Raw genomic sequence first — 24,769 nt, 5'->3', positions numbered from 1 at the left:
GGAAAGCCTCCTGCCGGCAGGGTGTCGCGGGCTCTGTGGGGTGGAAAGCCTCCTGCCGGCAGGGTGTCGCGGGCTCTGTGGGGTGGAAAGCCTCCTGCCGGCAGGGTGTCGCGGGCTCTGTGGGGTGGAAAGGCTCCTGCCGGCAGGGTGTCGCGGGCTCAGTGGGGTGGAAAGCCTCCTGCCGGCAGGGTGTCGCGGGCTCTGTGGGGTGGAAAGGCTCCTGCCGGCAGGGTGTCGCGGGCTCAGTGGGGTGGAAAGCCTCCTGCCGGCAGGGTGTCGCGAGCTCTGTGGGGTGGAAAGTCTCCTGCCGGCAGGGTGTCGCGGGCTCTGTGGGGTGGAAAGCCTCCTGCCGGCAGGGTGTCGCGGGCTCAGTGGGGTGGAAAGCCTCCTGCCGGCAGGGTGTCGCGGGCTCTGTGGGGTGGAAAGCCTCCTGCCGGCAGGGTGTCGCGGGCTCTGTGGGGTGGAAAGGCTCCTGCCGGCAGGCTGTCGCGGGCTCTGTGGGGTGGAAAGGCTCCTGCCGGCAGGCTGTCGCGGGCTCTGTGGGGTGGAAAGGCTCCTGCCGGCAGGCTGTCGCGGGCTCTGTGGGGTGGAAAGGCTCCTGCCGGCAGGGTGTCGCGGGCTCTGTGGGGTGGAAAGCCTCCTGCCGGCAGGGTGTCGCGGGCTCTGTGGGGTGGAAAGCCTCCTGCCGGCAGGGTGTCGCGGGCTCAGTGGGGTGGAAAGCCTCCTGCCGGCAGGGTGTCGCGGGCTCAGTGGGGTGGAAAGCCTCCTGCCGGCAGGGTGTCGCGGGCTCAGTGGGGTGGAAAGCCTCCTGCCGGCAGGGTGTCGCGGGCTCAGTGGGGTGGAAAGCCTCCTGCCGGCAGGGTGTCGCGGGCTCAGTGGGGTGGAAAGCCTCCTGCCGGCAGGGTGTCGCGGGCTCTGTGGGGTGGAAAGGCTCCTGCCGGCAGGCTGTCGCGGGCTCTGTGGGGTGGAAAGGCTCCTGCCGGCAGGCTGTCGCGGGCTCTGTGGGGTGGAAAGGCTCCTGCCGGCAGGCTGTCGCGGGCTCTGTGGGGTGGAAAGGCTCCTGCCGGCAGGCTGTCGCGGGCTCTGTGGGGTGGAAAGGCTCCTGCCGGCAGGCTGTCGCGGGCTCTGTGGGGTGGAAAGGCTCCTGCCGGCAGGCTGTCGCGGGCTCTGTGGGGTGGAAAGGCTCCTGCCGGCAGGCTGTCGCGGGCTCTGTGGGGTGGAAAGGCTCCTGCCGGCAGGCTGTCGCGGGCTCTGTGGGGTGGAAAGGCTCCTGCCGGCAGGCTGTCGCGGGCTCTGTGGGGTGGAAAGGCTCCTGCCGGCAGGCTGTCGCGGGCTCTGTGGGGTGGAAAGGCTCCTGCCGGCAGGCTGTCGCGGGCTCTGTGGGGTGGAAAGGCTCCTGCCGGCAGGCTGTCGCGGGCTCTGTGGGGTGGAAAGGCTCCTGCCGGCAGGCTGTCGCGGGCTCTGTGGGGTGGAAAGGCTCCTGCCGGCAGGCTGTCGCGGGCTCTGTGGGGTGGAAAGGCTCCTGCCGGCAGGCTGTCGCGGGCTCTGTGGGGTGGAAAGGCTCCTGCCGGCAGGCTGTCGCGGGCTCTGTGGGGTGGAAAGGCTCCTGCCGGCAGGCTGTCGCGGGCTCTGTGGGGTGGAAAGGCTCCTGCCGGCAGGCTGTCGCGGGCTCTGTGGGGTGGAAAGGCTCCTGCCGGCAGGCTGTCGCGGGCTCTGTGGGGTGGAAAGGCTCCTGCCGGCAGGCTGTCGCGGGCTCTGTGGGGTGGAAAGGCTCCTGCCGGCAGGCTGTCGCGGGCTCTGTGGGGTGGAAAGGCTCCTGCCGGCAGGCTGTCGCGGGCTCTGTGGGGTGGAAAGGCTCCTGCCGGCAGGCTGTCGCGGGCTCTGTGGGGTGGAAAGGCTCCTGCCGGCAGGCTGTCGCGGGCTCTGTGGGGTGGAAAGGCTCCTGCCGGCAGGCTGTCGCGGGCTCTGTGGGGTGGAAAGGCTCCTGCCGGCAGGGTGTCGCGGGCTCTGTGGGGTGGAAAGGCTCCTGCCGGCAGGGTGTCGCGGGCTCAGTGGGGTGGAAAGCCTCCTGCCGGCAGGGTGTCGCGGGCTCAGTGGGGTGGAAAGCCTCCTGCCGGCAGGGTGTCGCGGGCTCAGTGGGGTGGAAAGCCTCCTGCCGGCAGGGTGTCGCGGGCTCAGTGGGGTGGAAAGGCTCCTGCCGGCAGGCTGTCGCGGGCTCTGTGGGGTGGAAAGGCTCCTGCCGGCAGGCTGTCGCGGGCTCTGTGGGGTGGAAAGGCTCCTGCCGGCAGGCTGTCGCGGGCTCTGTGGGGTGGAAAGGCTCCTGCCGGCAGGCTGTCGCGGGCTCTGTGGGGTGGAAAGCCTCCTGCTGGCAGGCTGTCGCGGGCTCTGTGGGGTGGAAAGCCAGGACATACTAACAAGAATGAAGAAAATGAACAACTCATTGGTCCAAAATTGGGATGTATAAAATGTTTCTAGAACATGAAATGTGTGTGGGTTAAAAAGGAAGGAAAACATCTCATAAACCTATTTATTCCATGTAGTTCTTGGGTGGGGAACAAATATGAAATATAATTATGGGGGAATGAACACGTATTCCATAGGAGCATGTATATTCTATTCATTAGGCGGGGAATGAACATAGAATATTTGTTGAAACTATCATATTCCATATAAACAGATGAATATTAAATTGTGTGCTGATGGGGAATGAGCAAGGTATGTGTAAATAAGGAAATGAGCACATCCCATATAAATGATTGTATTAGATTCCCTGTGCTTCTTAGGTGAGGAACAAATATGTAATATATGTAGTTTATAGGGGAATGAGCACATATCCCATATAATCAAGTGTATATTGTATTCCCTGTTGGGAGGGCAATGAACATAGAATATATGTAGATATTAGGGAAATGAACACATCCCATATAAATGGGTGTATTAGATGAACATGGAGTATATGTAGATTACATGAATACATATCCTATATAAACAGGTGACTATTTGCCTGTTAGGTGGGGAATGAATATAAAATAAATGGATTACAGAGAAATAAACATCCCAATAGATGAATATTTTCTTTAAATCAATTTTTATTTTACAAGGTACAAACATACAGGTTTTAAACAGATGCAATATACATTCGTATCAGAACATCATGATACAGACCTACGAAATACATTTTGAGTCATATTGCTACAAATAGACGAAAGGAGTAAAGCTGGGTTTACACACTGCAACATCTCAAACGACATCGCTGTAACGTCACCGGTTTTGTGACGCAATAGCGATGTTGTTTGCGATGTTGCAGTGTGTGAAACCTTTCAGCGACCCGGCCCCTGCTGCGAAGTTGTAATCGTTACAAATCGTTCAGGACCATTCCTAGGTCCTTTGTTTCCCGCTGTGCAGCATGAAGTTTCAGTGTGTGAAGACTTTGCAGCGACTTTGTTAGCAACTTCCCTTTCAAAAGGCTGCTTATCAACGTCCCCAACAACCAGCTAGGTCGCTCTGCAGGTCCGGATCGCTGTTGCGTTGTTGGCCAGGTTTGCCTGTTTGAACGCTCACCAGAGACTTAGCAGAGACTTAGGGAGGTCGCTATTGCGTCACCAAACCGGTGACGTTACAGCGATGTCCTTTGCGATGTTGCAGTGTGTAAACCCAGCTTTAGGAAGACTGAAAAAAATTGAGGGGATGGGAAGATCTCTGTAGAAGGGAAAAGTACAACCTATAGGGTAGGAGCAGGAAAGGGGAGGAGGTCAGGGAGGGACCCTTTAGAGGACCTATAGGAATGGCTGTCTACCCACCACCAAAGGAATCTCATGTCAAAGGAGATGGATGCTTGGCATCCACCCAGGACAGCAAATCTGGCGAGTGCCGCAGCAAGATCCAGGGCGTCCAATCAATAACCTTTTCTGTGGTATCCGTGACTTGGACGACCAGCTCTGCACGGCTTATGATTCTTGTTTCCAAAATCTGGGAATTAGCCTTCTGGCAACAGACAATGTCTGAGCAAGCTTTTTCTATTTGGAAATTTAAGTTGCATAGTGATAGAGCCAGCTCTGGGGACGGTCTGACCCAAGATGTCGAGAGTTTAATAAGATCAAAAACAGCTTCCCGGAGACTTTTGATGCAGGGACACCAGTTCTGAATGAACATACCCCTTTAGTTCTCATCTCCAGCAGGCATCCGAGAGTGAGGGAAAAATAATGTTAATAGTTGCAGGACATCTATACCATCCGAAGGGAACATAGCTCCTCTCGTGTCAAAGAGCATAATGAGGACTTGTGGGAGAAGAGCAGTATTTAAGCTCGGCCTTCCAACAGGTAAATATTTTATTCCCTGTGTTGGATAGGTGGGGATTGAACACATCCCATGTAACTAGCAGGACTGTGGAGTCGGTAAGCCAAACCTTCGACTCCCGACTCCTCAATTTCCCTTGCACCGACTCCCACATATATTGCTTATATTTAAGTGAAACCTTTATTATAGTACAATGTGAAGATCAGACTTAATCATGTTTATGATACAATAAGTCCTCATCAATCCTGTTGTATTTTCCCTGTATATTGTATAGAAGCTATCCTCCCAAAAGTACATGAGCTCAAAGAAAAAACAAGCACAGAGAGAACATACCGAATACTGGATTATTGATTTATGCATAGTTTATTGAAAGTTTAAATACACTGTGTGCAGACTTGTTAGGCTAGTTGTATTTTAGAGGATTTTTATTATTGATCAATAACTATGTTCTTAATCAACCCAAAAGACTTAAATATCAAAGCTTAATTTTAGAAGTTGGAGTGGGCTTTTTTTTTTAATTTGGCTGTTTGTGCAGCTAACTATTACTGTGCAGAATTATTAGGCAACTTGATAAAAACAAAATATATTCCAATCTAACTTGTTTATTTTCACCAGATAAAGCAATATAACTGCACAAAATTTAGAAATAAACATTTGACATGCAAAAACAAAACCCAAAAATGTAGTGACCTTTTCTTTATGATGACACTCAACAGCCTACCATCCATAGATTCTGTCAGTAGCTTGATCTGTTTACAATCAACATTGCATGCAGCAGCCACCACAGCCTACTGATCCAGCCTCTGGCCCATCAAGAGTCACTCATTTCATCAGTTCAGTCCATAAAACCTTTGGGCCAAGAAATATCTTAAGACTGATTTTTCTGTCTTGACATCTTAGCTTATGTTTCTTGTTCAAAGGTGGTGGGTTTTCAGCCTTCCTTACCTTGGCAATGTCCCTGAGTATGGCACACTTTGTCCTTTTTGATACTCCAGTAACGTTGCATCTCTGAAATATGGCCAAACTGGTGGCAAATGGCTTCTTGGCAGCTTCACGCTTGATTTTCCTCCGTTCATGGGCAGTTTTGTGCCTTTTTTGCCCAACACGCTTCTTGCGACCCTGTTGGCTATTTGCCATGAAATGCTTGATTGTTCGGTGATCACGCTTCAAAAGTTTGGCAATTTCAAGACTGCTGCATCCCTCTACAAGAAATCTCACAATTTTGGACTTTTCAGAGCCCGTCAAATCTCTCTTCTGACCCATTTTGCCAAAGGAAATGAAGTTGCCTAATTAAGCACACCTTATATAGGGTGTTTGTCATTACACCATACCCCTCCTCATCAGAGATGTAAATCACCTGATTTACTTAATTGGTGGTTGGCTCTCAAGCCTATACAGCTTGGAGTAGGACAGCATGTATAAAGTATCATGTGATCAAAATACTCATTTGCCTAATAATTCTGCACAGTGTATGCTTTAAGAAGTACCGTATTTTTCGGACTATAAGACGCACCGGACTATTAAGACGCACCCTTGTTTTAGAGGACAAAATAGAAAAAAATTAAAGTAAAAAAATGTGGTCATGACAGTTATTTTACTGCTGAGTGTTATGGAGGTAATAATATCCCCAAATTCTGTCCTCATATCCCCCATTCTGGGTACCTTCCAGGTATATATGGCCCCCATCGTGGAATATGTATGTTCCCAATCATTATGTGTGATCCTCCAATCTGGTGTGTGTGTATTACATCACTGCAGGTCCTTGTCAGCTACGGGAGACTTCGTTTCTAGTGCAGAGGCAGGAGTAAAGTGAAAGTAATGTGAGAATGTGAGCACAGAGACTGCGGGCTGTGCTGTAATGCCGTGCGCTGGCCGGACATTGCAGTGATCTGCACTTTCTCTGGGCGAGACATGACTGCAGCGGCTCCCTGCTCCTGCTTCCTAAACAGCAGACAGTCTCCCCAGCCTCTGCAGGAAGCCGGCGGCTGGTGCTCACATGTGTGTCCGCTGTTTTCATTAAACTATTGATTTGCTGCTCCTCACACCCGCTTCTAGTCACTGACTGCAGAGAGAGGTGGGCGGGAGCAGCTAATGAATATTCACTTACTTTAAGCTGCGGACACACGTGGTTTCTCCAGCCGCCGGCTTCCTGCAGCAGCGACCCTCGCTGCCTCCTGTGATCCTACTACATAGCGCTGACTCCCCACAGCTCCCTAACCCGCAGGTACCCCGCTTTGACATTCAGACCATAAGACGCACCCAACACTTACCTCCCAAATTTGGAAGAATAAAGTGCGTCTTATAGTCCGAAAATACGGTAATTACCTTAATCTTGTTTTCTTCGGCGCTCCATTGGGAGACCCAGACGATTGGGTGTATAGCTACTGCCTCCGGAGGCCACACAAAGCATTACACTAAAAAGTGTTAGGCCCCTCCCCTTCTGGCTATACACCCCCCGTGGGATCACGGGCTGCTCAGTTTTCAAGCTTTGTGCGAAGGAGGTCAGACATCCACGCATAGCTCCACTGTTTAGTCAGCAGTAGCTGCTGACTATATCGGATGGAAGAAAAGAGGGCCCATACTAAAGGGCCCCCAGCATGCTCCCTTCTCACCCCACTCTTGTCGGGTGTTTGTTAAGGTTGAGGTACCCATTGCGGGTACGGAGGCTGGAGCCCACATGCTGTTTTCCTTCCCCATCCCCCTGAGGGCTCTGGTGAAGTGGGATCTTACCGGCCTCCAGGCTCTGAGGCCGGGCTCCATCCACAGACCCGGAGATCCTGCTGGATACGGAGCTGGGTACCGTCAGGGACAAGGCCCTGCAACATTCAGGTACTCTGTCCCCGTACAGACAGGCACAGACACACTCCAGCGTTGCTGGGTGTTCTAGTGCGCCGGGGACAGTAGCGCTGCGCGCTGGGCCATATTCACTGCAGCTTAGCTGAGTGAGTTGATGTTTGGGGAACTGCCGCGCCGGCCGCCAATACCGGAGACTGCGGCGCGGCTGTGACTTGTGGTGCGCCGGGGACTTCGCGCTGACCGTGCTTTTACGACGGCAGCGCTTATAAATCTAGTCCCCGGCTTCTGCGGCCTAGTTACGGTTCGTTCCCGCCCCCAGCCCTGTCAGTCGGGGCAGGGGAGAGACGCTGTACGGCAGTCAGCGCCGAGGGCTGGAGTCTTATTTACATACTCCAGCCCTCTCACTGGGCACAGTGGGACGCCAGTTCCCGCTCTTTGTCTGCAGCACGCCCACGGCCCGCCCCTCTTCACAGGACGCCGGCAGCCATTCCTGCATGCAGTCTGAGCTGGAGAGCGGACATAGCCCTGGGAGACCCAGACAGGGGATTCTGGCGACCACACACCCGCTGCTAAGCGGGCGGTAAGCAGCACATAGGTGCTGACCCCACTAGTGCCACAGTGTTGTTTTGTGTACTTTGTTTGTACCTATATATATTGCACTGTACGGTCGCTTCTTGGCTTATACCCCTATATTGCTCTGAGGAGACAACAGCATGTCATCCGCAAAAAGCAAGGGTGCCAAGGCACAGGCTTTATATCATGCATGTACCGCATGTGGGGCTGATCTACCGGCAGGTTCCACTGACCCCCATTGTGTGCAATGTTCGGTCCCTGTGCCACTTCGTCAGCCGGAGTCTATGCTAGTAGTGGCCCAGGCAGAGACGCCTGTGAACCCTGCCCCGGTGACGGGGACAGACTTTGCAGTTTTTGCTGATAAGATGTCTGTGACTATGACAAAAATTCTAGAAACTTTGCAGTCCAGGCCGGTCACTCAGACCATGGGCACTGTTGATTCAATGTTTCCCGGTCCCCCTCAGTTGGAACTAATCCGGGCTCCAAGGGGGTCCCAGGCATCGCAGGCTGAAGGCTCTGACTCAGACGACAGTCCCAGGCAGCCTAAGCGAGCTCGCTGGGAGAGACCCTCGGCGTCATCACGCTGCTCAGGGTCTCAGCGAGAGGATTCTCTGTATGATGAGACAGAGCTAGGAGATCAGGAGTCTAATCCTGAGACCGCTCTCAACCTGGATACCCCTGATGGTGACGCCATGGTGAATGATCTTATAGCGGCCATCAATAGACTGCTGGATATTTCTCCTCCAGCGGAGGAGGCAGCAGCACAGCAGGAGAAATTCCATTTCAGGTATCCCAAGCGTAAATTGAGTACTTTTCTGGACCACTCTGACTTCAGAGAAGCAGTCCAGAAACACCATGCTTATCCAGATAAGCGTTTCTCCAAACTGACGTGGTCAAACGCTGGACCCAGTGTCCAAAGGTGGACCCCCCAATCTCCAGGCTTGCGGCTAGATCCATAGTTGCAGTGGAAGATGGGGCTTCACTTAAAGATGCCAATGACAGACAGATGGACCTTTGGTTGAAATCTGTCTATGAAGCTATCGGCGCGTCGTTTGCTCCAGCATTCGCAGCCGTGTGGGCACTCCAAGCTATTTCAGCTGGTCTGGCGCAGGTGGACTCTGTCATACGTCCATCAGTGCCGCACGTGGCGTCCTTGACCTCGCAAATGTCTGCGTTTGCGACTTACGCTATCAATGCGATCTTGGACTCTACTAGCCGTACGTCAATAGCGTCCGCCAACTCGGTGGTTTTTACGCAGAGCCTTATGGTTAAGGGAATGGAAGGCAGATTCTGCTTCCAAAAAATGCTTAACCAGTTTGCCATTATCCCAAGACAGACTGTTTGGTGAGCAATTGGCTGAAATCATTAAGCAGTCCAAGGGTAAGGACTCTTCCTTACCCCAGCCCAGATCGAGCAAACCTCAACAGTGGAGGGGACAGTCGAGGTTTCGGTCCTTTCGAGGCTCGGGCAGGGCCCAATTCTCCTCGTCCAAAAGGACTCAGAAGGAGCAGAGGAGCTCAGATTCCTGGCGGGCTCACTCACGCCCAAAGAAGGCAGCCGGAGGAACCGCTTCCAAGCCGGCTGCCTCATGACTTTCGGCCTCCTCCCTCCGCATCATCGGTCGGTGGCAGGCTCTCCCGCTTTTGCGACATTTGGCTGCCACAGGTCAAAGACCGGTGGGTAGTAGACATTTTGTCTCACGGGTACCGGATAGAGTTCAGTTCTCGTCCTCCGCCTCGGTTCTTCAGAACTGCCCCACATCCCGACCGAGCCGATGCTCTTCTGCAGGCGGTGTGCTCTCTAAGGGCAGAAGGAGTGGTGATCCCTGTTCCTCTTCAGGAACGAGGTCACGGTTTTTACTCCAATCTGTTTGTGGTGCCAAAAAAGGACGGCTCTTTCCGTCCTGTTCTGGACCTAAAACTGCTCAACAAGCACGTGAAAACCAGACGGTTCCGGATGGAATCCCTCCGTTCCGTCATTGCCTCGATGTCTCAAGGAGATTTCCTAGCATCAATAGACATCAAAGATGCTTATCTCCACGTGCCGATTGCTCCAGAGCACCAGCGTTTTCTACGCTTCGCTATAGGAGACGAACACCTTCAGTTCGTAGCCCTGCCATTTGGTCTGGCGACAGCCCCACGGGTTTTCACCAAGGTCATGGCAGCAGTGGTAGCAGTCTTGCACTCTCAGGGACACTCGGTGATCCCTTACTTGGACGATCTACTTGTCAAGGCACCCTCTCAAGAGGCATGCCAACTCAGCCTGAACGTTGCGCTGGAGACTCTCCAGACTTTCGGGTGGATCATCAACTTTTCAAAGTCAAATCTGTCACCGACCCAATCACTAACATATCTTGGCATGGAGTTTCATACTCTCTCAGCGATAGTGAAGCTTCCGATGGACAAGCAGCGGTCACTACAGACAGGGGTGCACTCTCTCCTTCAAGGCCAGTCACACCCCTTAAGACGCCTCATGCACTTCCTGGGGAAGATGGTGGCAGCAATGGAGGCAGTCCCGTTTGCGCAGTTTCATCTGCGCCCTCTTCAATGGGACATTCTCCGCCAATGGGACGGGAAGTCGAAGTCCTTAGACAGGAAAGTCTCCCTTTCCCAGACGGCCAAGGACTCTCTTCAATGGTGGCTTCTTCCCACCTCATTGTCACAAGGAAGGTCCTTCCTACCCCCATCCTGGGCGGTGGTCACGACAGACGCGAGTCTGTCGGGGTGGGGAGCAGTGTTTCTCCACCACAGGGCTCAGGGTACGTGGACTCAGCAGGAGTCCACCCTTCAGATCAATGTTCTGGAAATCAGGGCAGTGTATCTGGCCCTACAAGCCTTCCAGCAGTGGCTGGCAGGAAAGCAGATCCGAATTCAGTCGGACAACTCCACAGCGGTGGCATACATCAACCACCAAGGCGGGACACGCAGTCGGCAAGCCTTCCAGGAAGTCCGCCGGATTCTGATGTGGGTAGAAGCCACGGCTTCCACCATATCCGCAGTTCACATCCCCGGCGTAGAAAACTGGGAAGCAGACTTCCTCAGTCGCCAGGGTATGGACGCAGGGGAATGGTCCCTTCACCCGGACGTGTTTCAGGAAATCTGTCGCCGCTGGGGAAGGCCGGACGTCGACCTGATGGCGTCCCGGCACAACAACAAAGTCCCAACTTTCATGGCACGGTCTCGCGATCACAGAGCTCTGGCGGCAGACGCCTTAGTGCAAGATTGGTCGCAGTTTCACCTGCCCTATGTGTTTCCCCCTCTGGCACTCTTGCCCAGAGTGCTACGCAAGATCAGATCCGATTGCCGCCGCGTCTTGCTCGTCGCCCCAGACTGGCCGAGGAGGTCGTGGTATCCGGATCTGTGGCATCTCACGGTCGGCCAACCGTGGGCGCTACCAGACCGGCCAGACTTACTGTCCCAAGGGCCGTTTTTCCATCTGAATTCTACGGCCCTGAACCTGACTGTGTGGCCATTGAGTCCTGGATACTAGCATCTTCAGGATTATCTCAAAAGGTCGTGGCCACCATGAGACAGGCTAGGAAGCCCTCGTCTGCTAAGATCTACCACAGAACGTGGAAGATTTTCTTGGCCTGGTGCTCGGCACAGGGGGTGTCCCCCTGGCCATTTGCATTGCCTACTTTTCTTTCCTTCCTTCAATCTGGTTTGGAAAAAGGCTTATCGCTCGGCTCCCTTAAAGGGCAAGTCTCAGCGCTTTCGGTATTTTTTCAAAAGCGTTTAGCACGACTTCCTCAGGTACGCACGTTCCTGCAGGGGGTTTGTCACATCGTCCCTCCGTACAAACGGCCGTTAGATCCATGGGATCTGAACAGGGTACTAGTTGCTCTCCAGAAACCGCCCTTCGAGCCTCTGAGGGATGTTTCACTTTCTCGACTTTCACAGAAAGTGGCTTTTCTGGTAGCGGTCACGTCTCTTCGGAGGGTATCCGAGCTGGCAGCGCTGTCATCCAAAGCTCCCTTCCTGGTTTTTCACCGGGACAAGGTAGTGCTGCGCCCGGTTCAGGAGTTTCTCCCTAAGGTGGTATCCTCTTTTCATCTCAATCAGGATATCTCCTTACCTTCCTTTTGTCCTCATTCAGTTCATCGGTACGAAAAGGATTTGCATTTGTTGGATCTGGTGAGAGCACTCAGAATCTACATTTCCCGCACGGCGCCCCTGCGCCGCTCGGATGCACTCTTTGTCCTTGTCGCTGGTAAGCGCAAAGGATCACAGGCTTCCAAATCCACTCTGGCTCAATGGATCAAGGAACCAATTCTTGAAGCCTACCGTTCTGCTGGGCTTCCGGTTCCATCAGGGCTGAAGGCCCATTCTACCAGAGCCGTGGGTGCGTCCTGGGCATTACGACACCAGGCTACGGCTCAACAGGTGTGCCAGGCAGCTACCTGGTCGAGTCTGCACACTTTCACCAAACATTATCAGGTGCATACCTACGCTTCGGCGGACGCCAGCCTAGGTAGAAGAGTCCTGCAGGCGGCGGTTGCCTCCTCGTAGGGAAGGGCTGTTTTGCAGCCCTAACTTGAGGTATTAATTTACCCACCCAGGGACTGCTTTTGGACGTCCCAATCGTCTGGGTCTCCCAATGGAGCGCCGAAGAAGAAGGGAATTTTGTTACTTACCGTAAATTCCTTTTCTTCTAGCTCCAATTGGGAGACCCAGCACCCGCCCTGTTTCCTTCGGGATTTTTGGTTTTTTCGGGTACACATGTTGTTCATGTTGAACGGTTTCAGTTCTCCGATGTTCCTTCGGATTGAATTTGTTTAAACCAGTTATTGGCTTTCCTCCTTCTTGCTTTAGCACTAAAACTGAGCAGCCCGTGATCCCACGGGGGGTGTATAGCCAGAAGGGGAGGGGCCTTACACTTTTTAGTGTAATGCTTTGTGTGGCCTCCGGAGGCAGTAGCTATACACCCAATCGTCTGGGTCTCCCAATTGGAGCTAGAAGAAAAGGAATTTACGGTAAGTAACAAAATTCCCTTCATCCTGTTCACTCTAGCAATTCTGAGAGGAGTGCAGGCCTTCCTTCTTAGTGTTTACTTTTTTACTGTTGCCTGTAGAGGAGGAGTTTCACTCTAGTGCAGCCCAGACTTGGCTAAGACAAAACCTAGATCCTCAGGCTACATACATTCAGTGTTTTTGCGGATCCGTTTTTTGCAGTGAAATGCAGTGGCATCCCAGTAAAGTCAATGGGTTTCAAGATATGACATTCAGACAGTTTTGTGAGGATCCGTTTTTGGGCTCAAACTGATCTTCACAAAGAATGAGCATGTTAGTTTGTGGCGGTTTTCTAATCGGCTTTTGCTATTGAAAACTTTATGATCTCAAAAACCTTTCAGGTGATGCGTTTTTTTTTTGTTTTTTTTTAAAAAGCTGATCTGCTTTTGCACCTGAAAAATGTATCCTCAAAAAACGCTGTGTGAGAATATAGCCTTAGATCAGGAATAGAACATTTATAGGGCATTTCATAACTTTCCCAAATTCCTATGAAAAAAAATATTCAGCACATTCTGCATTGCACTACTGTCCCCAATTTATTATATATTTTAGGAGTCGGTCCATTTTATTTCGACTCCACCAAATTGAGCTCCGACTCCACATCCCTGATAACTAGATGTATATTCTATTCTGTGCTGCTTGGGGGAGTAATAAACTATATGAAATACACAGTATTTAGGTTACAGTGAAATTAACATATATCCCATATAAATAGGTGTACATTATATTACCTGTGCTTGCTAGGTGGGGAATGAATATGAAATATTTTCAAAATATTTACACAATATACTGTAATTGTAAAAATTTGTTACTGACTGATCTTACTTTGTGAAAGGCTGTCTGGAGAGGTAGATGGCAAAAGGTAAGGAATAGTTTGTGTTAACAGACTTGGTGACTGGGCGTGTAACAGAGCATGCAAGGATGGCAGACTGGTAAACTATCCAGCAACCTCTTGCAGGGTTGGGGAACTTTTTATTTTTTTTCTTCTGCTGGGGAGCATTTGGAAATTTCTACCAACCTTCGAGGGCTGCACAAAACTATAAACTTGAAAATTACCCTGCTTTATTTGGTCAAACAATTAACTCGCTGTGGCAGCTGGAGCTTCTACTTTGGTACAACTGTAATATTGGGTGATACTGATCATCTGGCTTTTCACAAGTGCCTTTCCAGGTTTTAGTTGGCTGGGCCTGTTGTATATAAATCAAAGGGGAGGGTTGGGAAAAATATGATCACTGGGGGGCGTAGACATGACTAGGGAGGCTGGGGGCATAGACATCAAAGGAGATGCTGTGGGCTAATACATCACTTGGGAGGAGTATATATCACTAGAAAGACGGGGTGGGGTTGGGTGGTGGTGTGTGTGTGGTGTGTTGTATCGGGGGGAGGGGGAGGACTGTCGGTCTTATATTCAATGTTCATTCCCCACCTAGCTAACATGGAAAACAATATACACCTGTTTGTGCAGGATATATTTTAAGTATTGTCATTTATATACACTACAGTTCAAACGTTTGGGGTCACCCAGAGAATTTTCTTTTCCATGAAAAATCATACTTTAATAAAGGAGTTGCATAATTGATAGAAAATATAGTTACCGTATTTTTCGCTTTATAAGACGCACCTGATTAGAAGACGCACCCCCAAATTTGGTGAAGGAAAAGAATTTATTTTTTTAATGTTAAATGGGGTCCGTCTTATAATGCCAGTGTCCGTCTAACAAATCATATAGGGTATATGTCTATTATAGCCCCCCATCCTATAATTAGCCCCCTTAATCTGGGTATGGCCCCCCTTAATCTGGGTATGGCCCCCCTTAATCTGGATATGGCCCCCCTTAATCTGGATATGGCCCCCCTTAATCTGGATATGGCCCCTCTGTGGCTGCCACACACGGGCCCCCCCCCCTGTTAGATATCACCCCCAGGCTGCTGCTTTTAGTAAAATAAACTCTCCTTACCTTCTCCAGCTCTGTGCTCCCTCGTGTCTCCCTCCTCAGGGTTGAGCTCCAGCCTCCTGCCTACATTTCCGGGTTCACGGTCCGGTCATGTGATCGGCACAGCAGAGTGAAATCTCTGCGTGCCTGATCACTGCACCAGGAGGGAGACATGCTGGAGGGGGTAAGGAAAGAGTTTTTTTTATTTTACTTTGGGCATCAGCACGGAGGCCATATCTAACACAGGGGGGATCATGTGCGATCAAAGGGGCACAGTCAGATATAATATGCCCCGCTGCCCCAGCCCCTCAGCGTGATGCAGTTTCAGCACCACACTGCTGGACAGCGGCTGTGCATATTATATGAGCGGGAGCAGGAGATCAAACGCTGGCGCTCGCAGCTGTCACCTGCCCCCCAGCACCGCTCCGGAGCAGACCCTGCTGTGTGTGTGTGTACACCCGCCGTATATTCGGTTTATAAGACGCACCCCCTACTCTCCCCCAGAATTTGGGGGAATAAAAGTGCGTATTATAAAGCGAAAAATATGGTACATTTCTGCTACATTGGGCTCTGCTTTTCCCTCTCTGACCAGGTGCCTAATTGGTGTTTGGGGAATCCTCTGATATTTGCACACAGTACTGCAAGCTGCAATAGCCTTGGTGGGTCAGTGGGATTTGATCAGTGGGATGCTGGTGGTGTAGAAGTATCAAAATACAGATGATAACCCTGACCCAGAAGTGAGTGCAACATATCCCACACAATTTTTCCCACTCACGCTCAGGACAGGGGCATTCAAGGAGGGGTTGACTTAAGGTGTCCTTCCCTTCATAAACTCCAGACTGAGAGTATTTGGTACACCCTCAGATCTATAGTTTAATTCTGCATTTGGCCTACTGATGAAATGTCAGCCTGCTCTTGAAGTGGATTAGGGACTCCTCCATGGAGATCTCTCTGGGAATCCTCTCTCATGATCCTTGTCTCAGGTAAAGACTGCGTATTCCTCCTCTGCTGAATACTGACATTTTAGTGTCTGTCAAATTGAGAAAAAAAAACGAAAGTTTTGAAAGAAAATGATAAAACTAAAAAGATATTTAAAAAAATAAATAAAATAAAAACCAACTAAACTGATGACAGTAAAAACAATTACTGAGTGACTGCAAGAAATCTAGACTAACTGTAATTCTGTGCAGTAGAAACTACAAGGTTTTTCCACAACTACTAAACTGACATCAGTAAAAATAAATTACTAAGCACCCGCAACGGTTGCTAATCCTGACTCTTCATACTGTAGTAGATGGCAATTACTGTGATCTAGACCCATCAACTAAGCAAATTTTTTTTTTTTTTCTCTACCGTATTTTTCGGATTTTAAGACTTTTCCTCCCAAAAATTTAGGAGGAAAATGAGGGGTGCGTCTTAAAATCCGAATATAGCTTACCGTGGGGCAGTCTGTGTGGCGACTGGTTGCCTGTGGCTGCGTGCGGGCAGTGCTGGCTGCCTCTCTGTGCGGGCGTGCTGGCTGCCACCCTGTGCGGGCGGGAGGGTAGCTGTGTGGCAGGTGTCCCAGTGCGTCCGCGTTCCCAGTTTCAAATGATGGCGCCGGGAGTCAGCGCATGCGCAGATGGATGAGGGCTCTATCTGCGGATGCTCCTCTCTGGGATTCATCGTGTGCGCAGATAGAGCCCTTAGATGAGAGCTCAATCTGTGCATGCGCCGCTCCAGGCCATCACTTGAATCAGGACTGCGGAAACACTGGGACATTCACTGCACCGGCCTGCTCCGCCACTCACCCGCCGCCACACTCCTGCCGCAACTGACCGCCGCTACGACCTCGGACCCGCTGCGCCTTGTGCCACAGATGCGTCGCGGCTGCCAGCACAACCTCTGCCTCCTGTGACCCCCGCTTCACCACCACTGCTGCCCGCCTCCGGTAAGACAACACCAGATTATAAGACTGACCCCATTTTTATTATTTTTTTTTAACTTTTCTTTTTTAAATCTCTACATTTGGGGTGCGTCTTATAATCCGGTGCGTCTTTTAAAACGAAAAATATGGTATTTAGTTTTATACCAACAACGTGATCAGTGATCAATTTTGAGGACACACCAGCCTGACACTTTTTTTTTTTTTTTTTTTTTTAATTCTTTATTTATACAACAGACCCTTACAAGCCATAAAGCAGTCAGTTGACAAAATAGACAAAAACAGTTGAACAGTTTGGTAGAATACATCTCGGTACAAAATCATTAGCATCTGAGCCAACCCCGCAAATTGTCGAATGGGTCCGTTCTTTTTCAAATTTTTTCATAGGCAGGATAGAAAAGTACCAAAAAGGAGGCAAAAGTGCCTAAAGATCACTCAGACATCTCTCAACAGTGGAGAGTTACCACAAGTTGGGAGAAAAGAAAGGGGGGGATGTAGAAGAAGAATGGAAGGGGAAAGGGATAAGGCAGAGCAGGGGGGAGATGGGGAAAGAGAGAGGAGGGGGAAGGGAGAGAGAGAAAGGGTGAAGAAGATGAGAGAAGAGGAGAGAAAAAGGGGGGGTTTGCTGTGGGGAAAGGCCAGTGGCAGAGGAGAATGCACTCCTACGCATCTCGCAGCAGGAGGTCGTATTCATTAGAAAACATAAATTGCATCCAGGGAAGCCAGATCCCGTGGAAGCGCTCGTACCGGTCATGCAGGGAGGAGGTCAGTTCCTCCATCTGTAGAAGCTCATTCACCCTGGAGGCCCAGAGGACAGAGTGGGGGGGGGGCATCCTACTTCCACTTCAAGGGGATGCATGACCTGGCCGCCATCACCAGAAAGTGCAGAAGCGACTGTTTGTATGCAGAGACAGACGTCTCAGTCAATTGAAGAAGGAACAACTCCGGACCCAGCGTCTGCGTCGTTCCAGTCACATGTTTGATCACCTCCCCCACTCCATTCCAGAACCCTCGGAGGGCCGGACACTACCAGAATATGTGCACAAAGTCCCCCTCAGCCGTCCCACATCTCCAACAGCGGGGGTCTACGCCAGGAAACATCTTGTGTAATCTGGTTGGCACCCTATATCACCTCGACAGGAGTTTATAATTGGATTCCTGAAGTCTGGAGCTTATTGAGGTCTTGTGAGCGAGCGCCAAAATTTTAGTCACCAGGCCTGACACTTAAACAAAATAAAAATAATTTGAAAATGGATACTTTTATGTAAAGTAATCACAAAGTTTAGTCATACCATGCAACATGGCTACCTCTGGTTTTAAGGACATATAGGTTTAACTACTGCATTTTTAAAAATTTTAAGAATTTTATTCAAGTCATAATTTGCCTGAAATCTTTCCTGTCAAACAGCAGCATGCACTTTCATTCAATCGCGATCATGGTGATCACAGGAGTCAGGACATATTGGGTACGTCCTTAGGCTAAGTTCACACATCCTGTGTTTTGCATCAGTCACAATCCGTCGCCTTGGGGAATTACGGTATCCTGCAAAATATTTTGCAGGAATCCTGTATTTCCCCATAGACTTCTATTAGCGACGGATTGCGACTGATGACCCTGCGTTGCATCCGCTGCGTCGCGGTCCGTCGTTTTTGACTGACCACCGAGCGGGGAGCAACGCAGAATGTAACGTCGTTTTTCGGGCCGTCAAAATTAACGCGCCGCGCAGGAATCCGTCGCCATCCGTCAAGCTTGTAATGCATGTCTATGGTGCTGGATTCCGTCGTAATCCGTCTTACAACGGAATCCAGCGCAGGATTCCGTCATGCTCTACTGAGCATGCCCAGCATGCTTGGCACGCCCACTGGGTTGTCCCAAACACAGACGGATCATGACTGATCCGTCAAAAAACGGACGCACAGCGGATGTAACGGACGCAACTGATCCGTTTTTTCACAGGATTCCTGTGAAAGGAATCCTGTGAAAAACACATCAGTTGCATCAGTTGACATCTTGAAAATGACTGATCCGTTGCTGACGGACCTGACGGATTGAAAACACAGGATGTGTGAACTTAGCCTTAGTCGTTAAGGCATAGACAGCCTGGATGTACCCAGTATGTCCAATGTCTGTAAGGGGTTAAATCAGCGGTCAAGTGCCAAATGATGAGCCTGCATCAGTCAGGCACACAGCCAATGCTGTACATGTACATAATCGGTCATGAAGGTGTATAGAAGTAAAACATGTAGAAGATTTTTACGTTTTTAATTGGGAATTAAACCATGATAAAAAAACTAAAATAAAAGCACCACTCCAGTGTTTTTTTTGTTTGGTTTTTTTGAATTTAGATCTTTTTTTCAACATTGGAGTGGTGCTTTAACATTCTGACGACATACGTTATTGAATGTTAAGTATTTTCTGTTTCAGGTATTTATATTATAAACCTGAAGCGCACATGGGAGAAACTTCTACTTGCTGCACGGGCCATAGTTGCTATTGAGAATCCAGCTGATGTCTGTGTCATTTCTTCCAGGAACACTGGTCAGGTACTTTGTTTGTGGTGTTTTTTTTTTTTTTCCTATTACAAAGTTTGCTGCATAGCAGGAATAAAACTCACACCGCCTTTATACAAGGTAAATTACAGCTCTCATATAATAAAATATATACATCTTGCCATACACTGCTCTCTACAATGTATAATCCTTATTGTATACACTTTATTTCCATCCTAGGCTTTTGAGCCTATGGCTACTTTCCCACGATCAGTGTTTCATTTATTTTTTTTAATTAAAACTAGAATATTTGCACCCTGGTTTACTTGTCTTTTTCAGATGCGCTTTTTACAGTTTTTGTTTTTGTTTTTTTTTTTTTTTTCATGCTTTAACCCTTTTAGCCCTGGGTGATTTTCAGACTGTTTTCACTCCCTTTCCGAGAGCCGTACGTCTTTTATTTTTCTGTCAGTCTTGCCATATAAAGGCCAATTTTTTGCAGGACAAGTTCTCCTTTTAAAGGAAACCATAAGTTTGTTTGTTTTTTTTTGTTTTTTTTTAACCATATAGTGTACTGGAAAACAGCAAAAAAACTTCCAAGTGCAGAAAAATTGCAAAAAAAGTGCGATTTGTTTTTGGGATAGCCTATTCAGTGTTCACTATATGGTAAAACTGATGTGTTGGTGTGATGCCTTAGGTTGTTACAAGTTCATAGACCTCAAACATGTATAGGTTTACTTTCATCTAAGGTGTTAAAAAAGAATTCACAAGTTTGTCCAAAAAAGTGCAGTTTTTGCACCATTTTTCGTGATCCGTAGCGTTCTCATTTTTCGAGATCTATGGCTCAGTGACTTATTTTTTGCGTCTTGAGCTGACTTTTTTTAACTGTACCATTTGTGCGCAGAAGCACAGTCTTGATCGGCTGTTTCTCATTTTGCGCAAACTTTGTGGCGACCAAAACCGTATTTTTGACATTTTGATTTTTTTTTTTGCCACTAAGTTTACCGATCAGATTAATTGATTTTATATCTTGATCGGGAGTTTTTGAACGAGGCGATACCAAATGTGTATTTTTAATTTTTTTATTAACACTTTTTAGTTTTCAATGGGGCGAATGGGGGTGATTTAAACTTTTAGGTTTTTAACTTTTTAAAACTACTTTTTTTTTTTAATTTTACTAGTCTCCCTAGGGGACTAAAAGGATAAGCGGTCTGATCGCTGATTCTTGTAGATCAGAGCAGCATTGCTGTGATCTGCAGAAAAGCAGCTCTCCTCTCACACACTGCCCTCTGCTAGCTGTGAGAGGAACGGATTCGTGCTACCATGGCAACCATTGGATCCACGTGATCACATCCCGTGACTTCTGATGGAGCCGGGTAACTGCTTACTGCGGCACGCTGTTACATCGCGCTGTAACATTTTCACAGTGCGCTGTAAGGGATTAACAGGATCGAGTGGGTAGCAAATCCACTCGTGTCAGATAATGCACATGTCAGCTGTTCAAATCAGCAGGCAGAGATTAACCCGACACGATCCATGACGTATCCAGTACGTTGTCGTGAAGAGTTTAAATAAAGCTGCCTTTGTTTTTTAACTTCCTGGTTTTGTCATTCTTGGGTGCAGATTACATGTGTTTTTTGATGTCTATGCCATGGAAAAGCACTAAAGCATGTTTGGGGTTTTTTGGGTTTTTTTTTTTTCCTTCACCTGCAGATTTTTGACATCTAATGCAAGTCTATGGAGAAATTCCGCACCAAACCCTGTGCTTACATGCAAGTGAAATTGACTAGCTGTAGCTTAAAAACACGCACTGTAGGTAAGGTTGTGCAGTGTAAATAAAAGTGGACATGACATTTCTATAAATCCCATCCACTTTACTTGTACTGTACAACACTTTACAACGCAGCGAAAATGTGGAGTGTCGAAAACATGATAAAACCTCATTGTATGTACCCGAAGAGTCCAATAATATGACCTAATTGGTAAGTTTACCAATTGGCAGTGATATCGTGCCACCAGTCAGTGGTTGTTTAACCCCTTAACGACCGCGGTCAGTAAAATTACATCCTAAATGTCATGTTACTGCCCGCGGTCCTCCGGCGGCAGCATGCCGTGATCGGCGCACATCTCAGCTGATTTTCACAGCTGAGATGTGTGCCTGCTAGGCACGAGCAGAATCGTTATCTGCTCGTGCCGATTAGCCCCTTATATGGCGCGGTCAATACGTGACAGCGCCATTATAAGCGCGATTGCGGTAATGTGATGACTCCTGTACTACACCTGACTTGGTTTCACTTTCGCTGTGCCAGCAGCACAGCAAAAGAGAAAGAGAGCGTATCTGCTGTTTACAGCCTTGTAGCTGTGATCAGCAGATACTGCAGAGCGATCGGAATGCTGATCGCAATAGCCCCCTAGGGGGACTAGTAAAATTAAAAAAAACCTAAATTCAAATCACCCCCCATTCGCCCCATTGAAAATTAAAGGGTTAAAAAAATAAAAAATATACACACATTTGGTATCGCCGCGTTCAGAAACGCCCGATCTATCAAAATATAAAATCAATTAATCTGATCAGTATACGGCGTAGCGGCAAAAAAATTCCAAACGCCAAAACAATGTTTTTTTTGTCGCCACAACTTTTGCGCAAAATGCAATAGCAGGTGATCAAAACGTAGCATCTGCGCAAAAATGGTACCATTAAAAACGTCAGCTCGAGACGCAAAAAATAAGCAGTCATTGAGCCATAGATCCCGAAAAATGAGAACGATACGGGTCACGGAATATGGCGTAAAACGTGTGCCACTTTTTTCAGACAAACTTCCGATTTTTTTTTAACCCCTTATATAAAAGTAAACCTATACATGTTTGGTGTCTACGAACTCGCACTGACCTGAGGCATCACACCCAGACATCAGTTTTACCATATAGTGAACACAGTGAATAAAATATCTCAAAAACCATAGTGCTATCGCACTTTTCTTTATCGTTCCTTTGGGAGACCCAGACCATGGGTGTTTAGCTTCTGCCTCCGGAGGACACACAAAGTACTACACTAAAAAGTGTAGCTCCTCCCTCTGAGCTTATACACCCCCTGGTGAGCAGACCCAGCCAGTTTATCGCTTTGTTCAGGAGGCATACATCCATACATGCATTCTCATATGATTTTTTTCCTTTTGGAACGAGATTGAAGAGTGGGGTCCACGTCTGGACCCCCGGCATGTCCCTTCTCACCCCACTGTGTCGGCGGTGTTGTAAGGTTGATTCCTAGGCTGGAGCCTTTACATGCCGTGTTCATTCACCATCCCACCTGGGCTCTGGCTTTAAGTGGGAGCCAGCACGGTCTCCATGCTTGGCAGGACACCGGTCTCCATCCGCAGCCCTTCAGGACCCTGCTGGACCGGAGCACTCATCCCCAGGGACTTGGCCCTGCGTATCAGCAGCGAAGTACCTGAGACGTTTAGATTTCGGGGTCCCTGTACTTTATTGTTGGGGGAGAGTGTGCTTATTGTGTTTACTGACATTTCCGGCGGCTTCTCTAGCTGTCGCCTGAGAACCGCGCTGATGGTGCCTGCGCGTCGGCCGCGCCGCTCAAATTTAGGCCCCGGCTTCGCCGGAGGCCTAGTTTCTGTTTCACTGCCCTCGCATGTCACTCATGCAGAGGGACAGGCTCGGCTCCTCCCGGCGGCCGTTCTGCACAGGGGAGGGACACTTCCCACTGCAGTGTGTCCCCTCCCCTGTAGGTCTCTATGGCCCTCCAGATCCCGCTCCTCAAGCAAGTCCCGCCCCCTCTCTTCGCTCCGGCGGCCATTTTCTCAGCGTTCTCTCTGCGATCAGTCATTGCAGTGCTGGTCTGCAGCATCTCTGCTGAGGTGCTGTGCTTGGGGGTGCAGGCTTCGGGATCTGGAGGGCACACAACACCACTCCAGCGGTCTGGTAAGCCACAACCGGTCTCTGGTTGTGGACCTCTGTATATACTCTCTGGGGTTCATTCTCTGGCAGAGCCCCCACTCCAGCAGCATGTCTCACACGAGGAGCAAGGCCCCAAAGCTTTATGCTGTATGTGCTGCATGTAAGCTCCTGCTGCCTGAACCGAGCACCTTCCCACATTGTGATGCCTGCTCTAACTTGGTGGTGCCACAGCCTGGAGTCTCACCCCCCCGTGGTTTCTCAGGCTGCTCCTGCTCCTGTGGCTGAACCCCCGGCTTGGGTAGAATCCTTTTCTAGGTCTATCTCCCAGTCTTTTGCTGAGTCCATGGGACGTCTGTCCAGGACGTTGATGAATATGCATCAGCCCCCTTCACAGGGTGCCTCTGCTGCAGGGGTCCCTCAGGACCGGAGCTCACAGAGGATTCATCATCAGGGCCCAGACCCCGTCCTCCTAAGAGACGCAGGGTTCCCTCTCCCTCCTCCTCCCGTGGCTCTGATTCCAGAGCTGACTCGCTGGATGAGGAGGATGCCTTTACAGGGGGCTCGGAGGATAACTCCATGTGCCCCATTGATTTGTCCGAAAGTGACTCAGATCTTAGTGACTTGATTGCTTCTATTAATTCTGTACTGGATCTCAATCCGCCAGTATCAGAGGAGCAACCCTCTCTGGCAGAAAAGCACCAGTTTACCTTGCCTAAGAGAGCAAAGAGTGTGTTCTTTAACCACTCCAGTTTTCAGGCTGCTGTGACCAAGCCCAGGGCCTGTCCTGACAAGCGCTTCCCAAAGCATGGTTCTGATGACAGTTTTCCCTTTCCACCTTAGGTGGTCAAGGAGTGGGCTCAGTCCCCAAAGGTAGACCCTCCGGTGTCTAGGCTCGCAGCCCGGACCGTTGTCGGTGGCTGATGGCACTTCCCTTAAGGATTCCACTGACCGCCAGATTGACCTTCTGGCCAAATCCGTGTATGAAGCGGCGGGGGGCGCGTTTTCTCCGACTTTTGCAGCAGTGTGGGCTCTCAAGGCCATCTCTGCTTCTCTAGAGGAGATGCATTCCCTCACCAGGGAATCTATGCCCGAAATGGATGCCTTAACTTCCCAAGCTTCGGCCTTTTCATCCTATGCCATGTCTGCCATGCTGGAGGCTTCTCACCGCACTGCGGTGGCTTCGGCTAATTCCCTCGCTATCCGCAGAATCTTGTGGCTTCGAGAGTGGAAGGCAGATGCTTCTTCAAAGAAGTACCTTGCTGGGCTCCCTTTTGCTGGGTCCCGGCTGTTCGGAGAACAGCTGGATGAAATTAAGGAAGCTACTGGCGGGAAGAGTACTTCCATGCCTCAAACTAAAGCCAGGAAACCTGTCCAGGGTAGGAATCAGACGAGGTTTCGCTCCTTTCGTTCCTCCAACTGGTCGTCCTCTAAGCCCTCGGCTTCGTTCGCTAACTCAGCCAAGGACCAGAAATCCAACTGGCGCACAAAAGCGCGTCCAGAGAAGACCGCAGGAGCTGCTGCCACTAAGGCAGCCTCCTCGTGACTATCTGGCCGCTCCAGCAACGTCCTTAGTCGGTGGCAGGCTCTCCCACTTTGGCGACGCTTGGTTTCAACACGTCTCTTCTCAGTGGGTGAGAGCTATCTCCCACGGCTACAGGATAGAATTTTCTTCCAGTCCGCCAAACGGATTTTTTTTCTCAACCCCCCCCCCCCCTGCTCCAAGGCCGCCGCCTTCTCACAGGCCGTGGCAGCCTTGCAGGCCAACGGAGTAATTGTACCGGTGCCCGCCCGGGACCGGTTCAGGGGTTTCTACTCAAATCTCTTCCTAGTCCCCAAAAAGGAC

The 24,769-nt window shown here is 49.9% G+C and overlaps 1 protein-coding gene across 2 annotated transcripts in view; it reads left to right on the top strand.

Moving 5' to 3' along the window:
- The window catches only part of LOC142249952 (small ribosomal subunit protein uS2), a 132,337-nt gene that overhangs the window by 568 nt on the left and 107,000 nt on the right, over positions 1-24,769 (top strand). For both annotated transcript variants that reach the window (XM_075321975.1, XM_075321976.1), the window contains exon 3: positions 18,956-19,074. In XM_075321975.1, the coding sequence (XP_075178090.1) occupies positions 18,956-19,074 (119 nt within the window). The remainder of the gene's footprint in view (positions 1-18,955; positions 19,075-24,769) is intronic.

This window comes from Anomaloglossus baeobatrachus, chromosome 8 (genome assembly GCF_048569485.1).
Source record: "Anomaloglossus baeobatrachus isolate aAnoBae1 chromosome 8, aAnoBae1.hap1, whole genome shotgun sequence".
NCBI classification, from domain to species: Eukaryota; Metazoa; Chordata; class Amphibia; order Anura; family Aromobatidae; genus Anomaloglossus; species Anomaloglossus baeobatrachus.
The sequence above is the reverse complement of the archived record's forward strand: the minus strand, read 5'-3'. Positions and strand labels throughout refer to the sequence as shown.